The 7,612-nt window shown below is 40.8% G+C and overlaps 1 protein-coding gene across 2 annotated transcripts; it reads right to left on the reverse strand.

Moving 5' to 3' along the window:
- Positions 1-1,571: 1,571 nt before the first annotated feature.
- On the reverse strand, positions 1,572-3,103 carry LOC147610787 (ava biosynthesis cluster protein M-like). 2 transcript variants are annotated; one of them, XM_086785158.1, is made up of 4 exons: positions 2,874-3,103; positions 2,640-2,739; positions 2,384-2,569; positions 1,572-2,231 (listed from the first exon to the last, which is right to left on the reverse strand). In XM_086785158.1, exons 1-4 carry the CDS (start codon positions 2,928-2,930, stop codon positions 1,666-1,668), a joined length of 909 nt encoding a protein of 302 aa, XP_086641284.1. In that variant the 5' UTR covers positions 2,931-3,103; the 3' UTR covers positions 1,572-1,665. The 2 variants fall into 2 exon arrangements, with proteins under 2 accessions (XP_086641284.1, XP_086641286.1); XM_086785160.1 differs by having other exon boundaries at positions 2,384-2,554; positions 2,874-3,097.
- Between the last annotated feature and the right edge of the window lie 4,509 nt (positions 3,104-7,612).

The following is a 7,612-nucleotide window of genomic DNA, read 5'->3' on the forward strand; positions in this document are numbered from 1 at the left end:
ATTGAGAATTTTTAGTTGGTGTTGCTTCATCTGATGTAGAAGAAGAGGCTAAATTAGCTCATGATGATTATGCCTTAGTCACAAAATCTTCATTGCATGATGCAGATGCCTATTAAATTTGTAGCAATGTGCTCCAACTTTCCCATATTGCTCCAGATGCCTATTAAATTTGTAGCAATGTGATGAGCTATGGTGGATCAAATGCAAGAATCAACATCATTAACAAAGAGATTAGACGATGATTAAGCTGAGATTAGTAAACAATTAACTGATAGCTTAATGTAGGCATGGATAATAAAAAAACCAGCAAATTCTCATTAGGCCAATGTCTCAATTTATAGAGTTTACATCCAAGCATCTAATCCCACTGATCTCTCCTTGATTCACTCCACCTCTTTTGCTTGATTCTCTCCACCTCTTCACTTTTCCCAGAATATCTCCACACATCCTAAATCTTCTCATGTTGCCCTTACCCTTTATTCTCTCCTAGTAGATACGAGTCTCACCTTTTCACTGCTTCTCACTCATTTACAGATTCTCATTTACAGCCTCTTGCTAAGGGCTTGTTCCCGCACACACCCTATTCACTTGTATATTTCAACACCTCCCCTCAAGTGAATAATCCTAGTACACCTGGACCCTATACCAAGTTTCCCTCTTACTTGGTAGCCCGCGACCAGTGCCTCAAGTCCCTAAACTCATAGTCCTTGACACTCTCTCTCTCTCTCTCTCTCTCTCTCTCTCTATGTGTCCAAGGCTACTACAAGTGCTCATGACCTTGATAAAGTGCTCACACATACATCTACCACATGGCCTACATCGAGCCTACATCATCGGTGGCTCAAAGGTGGTTTTACTCTGTTGGGGGGTAGGTTACATTGGGTTGTGGGGTTTCTCTCTCTCTCTCTCTCTCTCTCTCTCTCTCAGAAAAGATGATCTGACTCCACTTCCTTAGAGGTCTCCATGAAGTTTGCCGATGTCGTTCCTTTTCCACTGGGTTTACTGTAGTAGTCTCTTGCCATGTGTCCTGGCTTCCCACAGTTGTGGCAAGTGAAGATCCTTCCTCCTACTCTGCCTCTTCCTTGTCCTCGTAAGAATCCTCCTTGGGTGAAGAATGCTTTTTCCTCTCCAGCTGTTGAGTCCAGCCATTTCTTCTCTTTGACCTTAGTCTCTTGCTCTAGTAGAGCTCCTTCTATCTCATGGAGCTTCAATTCGGATACATTCATTAAGGTTGCTACAATGTTTTCATATTCACCTTTATCCACACTCTTTAGAAGCACTGCTAGTGCCTCATCATCCTCTACCTTCTTGCCAATGGCTGCCAGTTGTTGCTTAATGCTTTTGTATTTGTTCAAGTGTGTGATTAAAGGTTCACTTTCCTTCATGTCAAGTTTGTAGAATTGCATTATCAGATTTATGGAGTATGATATCCATGATGATGACGTGATTTTTTATTTTCTCGAGGAGGACAATTATGTGGTTGATGATAGACATGTTTCTTCTCATGTTTACGATGATATTTTTACACATGATGCGGTGATGCATAGTGATATGGTAGATGGACACACACATAGAGAAAGAGGGAGATTCTTTACCAAAAAAAAATTTGCATTTGAGGGAGGGACGGGGGGCGGGGGCGGGGGCGGGGGCGGGGGCGGGGGTGCTTTACCAACATTTGAGGAGGAAAGCAATTGTACAAGAGAGACAACCGACATAGGAAGCAAGAACGATGCCATAAAGCATGGCACTTGTCCTGTATATGCGCTGGAAAGACTGTCGGTCATTAATGGAAGGAAAGGGGAGGTCGGGTGTAGGAACTTCCAAGAAATCACACAATGTGGCCCATCCGCCTCCATCTTTTTCAATATCATACACGAGAAGCTTATTTGGTGGCACATGCTGCTTTACCTCTTCTATGTGCTTCTGGTACGCTGCTATTGCGAATTCCTTGTCCTCAGGCTTCCCCTTCATGATTCCTTGGTAGAGGCCAGTGCTTACACATTGGTAGGTGTATGGGCGTATGATTTGGTAAAGAAGAGTAAACGGACCATTATGTGACACCAGTAGCATTGTTTGTGAGAGGCTTTTGTACCATTTCTCAGGGTCTCGTACATTGAGGATAACCTTAGCATGAGGGTACAACTCCATTAATTGTTTATAAGAACAGGCCGCAGGAAAATCCGCGATGGCAGCATACCCTTGTACAAGGCGCTGCCAATCACCTAGATGCTCTGCACATGAAGGTACATAATTAAGCATCGATGAGGTACCAAACAGAACAATTAATATGTACAAGGGATGGTTGGCGATGAGCGCAAATTACAATATCGTAATGAGCTAATTAGATTAACTAGATGTCTACAGTCTCCTGCAATTTTTCTACCTGATGACATGGCTTTCAAGAAAAGCTTGGAAGTGCTAGGCTTCAAGAGATTCGTGCCATGGAAGCATGGGAACCCTAAAGTGCCCATAGCAAGCTGGAGAGATGATGTTCCAGACCGCGAAAGCCCGCAGAGTATGACTTTGAGCCCGCTTCCCGCGTCATTAATGCTATCTGCATGCATAGTAACTGTAAACCTAATTAGTGATTGTAAGCAAGTGGCACTAACATGTGGCATTTAAGAGTAAACTTAGAGCACCTTGATTAGATATTGCAAGCCCTCTTCTCAGAAGCCGTCTTCCCACAAGTAGATACATTAGCCAACTCCCGAGATATGAACACGCTACATCGGCCAGCAGCTGGAGCACCATCAAAGCGTGATTGATCAGATATCAAGCATAATCAGTAATCATCATGTACAAGCTCTAATTGACCGAGTCTTATCAGTAATCACATCGCTTAGTGACGCGTTTTAGCGTGAGCAATACAATACCAGTCTGAAGAAGAGCACCACGAAAGCACGCAGCGAAATCTCGCGCACGAGAGCCATATTCTCTCGATGGGCAGATGTGGTCGCAGCTATTCATTTGCGTTTTATCACACGTTTGAAGCAGAGCCTCGGCCCAGCTACACGGCACGCCACCATCACGCTGAGGCATCACTATCGGTGTTGCGCACTGAGGCATCATTATCGGTGTCGCGCACTGAGGCATATACACAAGAAGCATTTCCATGAGATTTTTTTCCTTTGTTAGGTAATGTTGCAGAGCCTCGGCTCAAGATATTTGTAGGTTTTCTAGGATTCTTATTTCTTATTTGTAGGCAAAATTTTTAGAAATAAAAATTATCTTTTATTATGCTAAAAGAGTAATTCCTATCAATTCTACACTCTAAGTGTCATTTTCATGCATAGAAAATGCATATTGATTATTATTATTTTATGCATAAAAGAATAATTTTTTTTATTATGAAAGTGATATACTTTCATCAAAATAGATTTTTATGCATAAAGGAACAATTTTCTTTTATTATGAAAGTGTTACTTTCATCAAAATAGATTTTTATGCATAAAGGAACAATTTTCTTTTATTATGAAAGTGTTACTTTCATCAAAATAGATTTTTATGCATAAAGAAAAAAATTTCTTTTTATTATGAAAGTGTTACTTTCATCGAAATAGATTTTATGCATAAAGGAATAATTTTCTTTTATTATGAAAGTGTTACTTTCATCAAAATGGATTTTTATGCATAAAAGATTATGTTTTATTATAAAAGTGTTACTTTTATCATTTTTAATTTTCATGCATAAAAGTATGCATAAAAGATTATTTTTTTATTATAAAAGTGTTACTTTTATCATTTTTAATTTTCATGCATAAAAGATTATTTTTTTATTATAAAAGTGTTACTTTTATCATATTTGATTCATTGCCTTCCTTTTTCTTGTGGCACATTAGTGATTAGTCAGTCATCCTCCTCATTACTCCACAATTGTGGCATGGAAGGATCTATTTGAGAGAGATGTTCTGAGATATACATAGGAGACTTTTGCATCAACCATCAACATGCTTGCTTCTAGCCTTTCGCTTTGTCTCACAAAGTTCTTTAAGGTTTTCATGAACCTTTGTATTGTTCTAGGAAAGTTCTCCTCTCGATCATACACACTGCCTCAATAGCATTGACATGAGCCATCTCAATAGATATAGGATCTATCTCCTTTGACAATATATACCTATATACATAGCAATCATGCATGCTATTTATCATACATAAGTTGTGATTGCATGAGAAAACTAAATACTAAATGTAACTTAAATTGTGAATTCAAGAGAAGATTTATACCTCACCAAGCTTCCCATTTTGTAAATGGCCTCTCTCACCTTCTTATCTCCACAACCAACTATAGCTATTGGAAGAATAAACTATGCTTCGAAAAAAATATAAAGTTAGTATATAAGCCTTTAAATTAGGTACCATACAAAGAAAATAAATAGAATAATGTTTGAATACCTATAATATCATAAGTGAAAAATGTATCAATCAAAGCACTTATGAAGGTAATCCGAGCATTTCCATTTTCAACTTGTGTATTTCCATTGACCACGAACACATTGGTGATGTCTTGTTTGAGAGAGAACCGGCATCGAGATCTCCTCATTTACTCACTGTCCACAAATTACAGCAAGTGTCTCATCCACTTCAACACCCACAATGTGTGCATAAATGAAAAGATGCAGGGGAGAAGAGAGCTTGAGCTCTTGCAAGCACACACACACTCACAAAACCCTAAAAGAGAACACACAAGGTGAGAGGCTGAAAATATTCTTCTTCTTCACACAACACTCAACACACCATATACAAAGATAAGAGTACACACCATATGAAAAGGTACTCAACCAAATACATACTAGGGTTCTCTATAGTGTGAACCCAACTAAATGAGCTGGCGCTATAACTATGCCAGTCAACACTCAACACACCATATACAAAGATAAGGTACACACCATATGAAAAGGTACTCAACCAAATACATACTAGGGTTCTCTATAGTGTGAACCCAACTAAATGAGCTGGCGCTATAACTATGCCAGTCTCTAGAATGGCTATTACACAGCCTGTCATCCCACTGGCCGCATATCACCCATGATTTCACCAACCATGCCAGTGGTGTAAGTGTGGGGCCTATCCCCCAAGCGGGTCATTAGTGTCCATCGCCTCACTAGATGAGCTCGATATCTCAACAATCCCCCTCGAGCTCAACTCTATCTCATCTACACCAAGCGAAGCCCTGAATCTGCGGAGCTTCTCTGTATACCCAATGCTTTGGTGAAGATGTCAGTGACCTGATCCTGTGTGCTGACATAAACAAGGTCAACGTCTCCTCTTTGACAAAATGGTAGTGGACCGTTATATGCTTCGTGCGAGTATGAAAAACTGGGTTCCTGGCCAACTGTATACTACTAATGTTGTCACAGAAAATGACAACTTGTCTATCCACTAATAGACCCAAATCTGCAAGTAGCTTTCTCAACCAAGCTACCTCTCACATGCTGCCATAGCAGCACCTCTGTACTCGGCCTCTGTAGTATTGGATAGAGCAATCGTAGGCTGCTTCTTGCTGCTCCAAGTCACGGCAGCACTTCCCAAAAAAACATGTGTAAACATTCTGCCCATTCTGTTGCCTTTTGCAACCAACTTGCACTTGTCTTTAAAGTCTTAACATAACAACCTTGTATTGTGGCCTGAGACCACGTAGATAGACTTCCACCTTATCATTATCATCCACTGAAACACCAATAGATGCAAGGGATTCGATAATACCTTTGATCTTCAATGCATAGTCATTCACAGACATAGTCTTTTTCTCCATAGTATGAAGTTCATTCTTCAACTGTATCTTTCGTGCCTTGGTATTTGTTTCATAGAGTTTTACCAAGGTGTCCCATGCCTCCTTGGGGGACTTGGCATCCTGTATGTGCCCAATCATGGTGTCCTATATACTGTGATAGAGAGCCAATACATAACTTTTCTGGCTCCTTGGTTCCAATCCTTGAACTCTTTCACATCTGCAGCAGTCGGATTGATCTCCGGTATCTCCGGTGCCTCTTCATGCTCACCTTCTATGTAGTCCCAGTAACCCTTTCACATCAGAAAATTTGTCAACCTAAACCTCCAAGCATGGAAGTTGTTCTTGCAAGCTTCTCAGTAACAATCTGGTTTATGCCATCATTTGACATCTTGCCAGATACACAAATGTACCAGAAATAGCACTCTGGTTTGTCCTGCACAAACTGCTATATTTTTTGCAGCGGTACTGTACTACACTCAAATGTCACAACCAGTGACCTCAATGTGCATACATACACCCAATGGCAACTGTTTAACCTCCTTGCAGCAGCACACACAATGTCTGCACAACCAATTTGTCTTCCTGCAGTTCTTAAAACAGAGTTCTGCATAGAATCAATGACTTACCCGCAGTGCTCGAAATCGCCTGCTTTTCGAAATACGAAGGTCCTAACATGCTCGAAATGCGTTTTTGGCCCAAAAACACTTTGTTTGATAGAACATTATAGTTGCCCTATAGATTTACTCCAGCGAATAAAGCTCCTCAATCAGAGATCATTTGTCGGTAACTCCTGTAGAGCTCCCGACAAGGGTGTAGTCGCCAACACAAATAGGGAAGAGTAGATGAAGCTCTTACCCTCGTACCGCTTCCTGTGCTTCTCTTGCTTGCAGCTCAGCCCTTAGCATGAACCAGGCTCTGATACCATGAAAAAATGCAGGGGAGAAGAGAGCTTGAGCTCTTGCAAAGCACACACTCACAAAACCCTAAAAGAGAACACACAAGGTGAGAGGCTGAAAATCTTCTTCTTCACACAACACTCAACACACCATATACAAAGATAAGAGTACACACCATATGAAAAGGTACTCAACCAAATACATACTAGGGTTCTCTATAGTGTGAACCCAACTAAATGAGCTGGCGCTATAACTATGCCAGTCTCTAGAATGGCTTTCACACAGCCTGTCATCCCACTGGCCACATATCACCCATGATCTCACCAACCATGCCAGTGGTGTAAGTGTGGGGCCTATCCCCCAAGCAAGTCATCAGTGTCCACCTGTCCACCGCCTTACTAGATGAGCTCGATATCTCAACAATAAAGACCCACATAGTCATACTCTATGCAATGGCCAAATGTGATAGTTAATGGAAGTCCTCGTTTATCCTTAGTAACTCTTTCAAAATAGACTATATAGTATCTCTTCCATCCCTGTTCAAAGTAAGAGGTAAACCAAGAGATGGTACGAAGGATTCACATACATTGATTGACCTTTTCTTGCCTTCACTTGTAGTGGCTCTACCATAGAACTTAACACATTGCTTTCCTCCACCCATGGCTTGTGAAGAAGAAGGCATTTGACCATTGTTATCCTCAAACTCATATTCAAAATCTTCCTCAACATGAGGTCTTGAACCACCGCCTTGATGAGTATTCCCCTTGAATGGGATATGAACATCACTCCTTGGAAATCTTGAGCCTTTATTCCTTGGGTTTTTAAAATGCATGACCCTTGCCTTTGGCTTTCATGGCACACCGAATTCAAGACATGCTCCCCTTGGCTTCTCCACCCAATTTCCAAGGTACCCTCACACATTCTAGATTCAATTGGATGAAATGTGGGTGATGCGATAGGTGTGATTTGAATTCAAAGATGTAGG

Source organism: Cibotium barometz, chromosome 48 (genome assembly GCF_041138505.1).
Source record: "Cibotium barometz isolate CiBa-2024 chromosome 48, ASM4113850v1, whole genome shotgun sequence".
Lineage (NCBI taxonomy): Eukaryota > Viridiplantae > Streptophyta > Polypodiopsida > Cyatheales > Cibotiaceae > Cibotium > Cibotium barometz.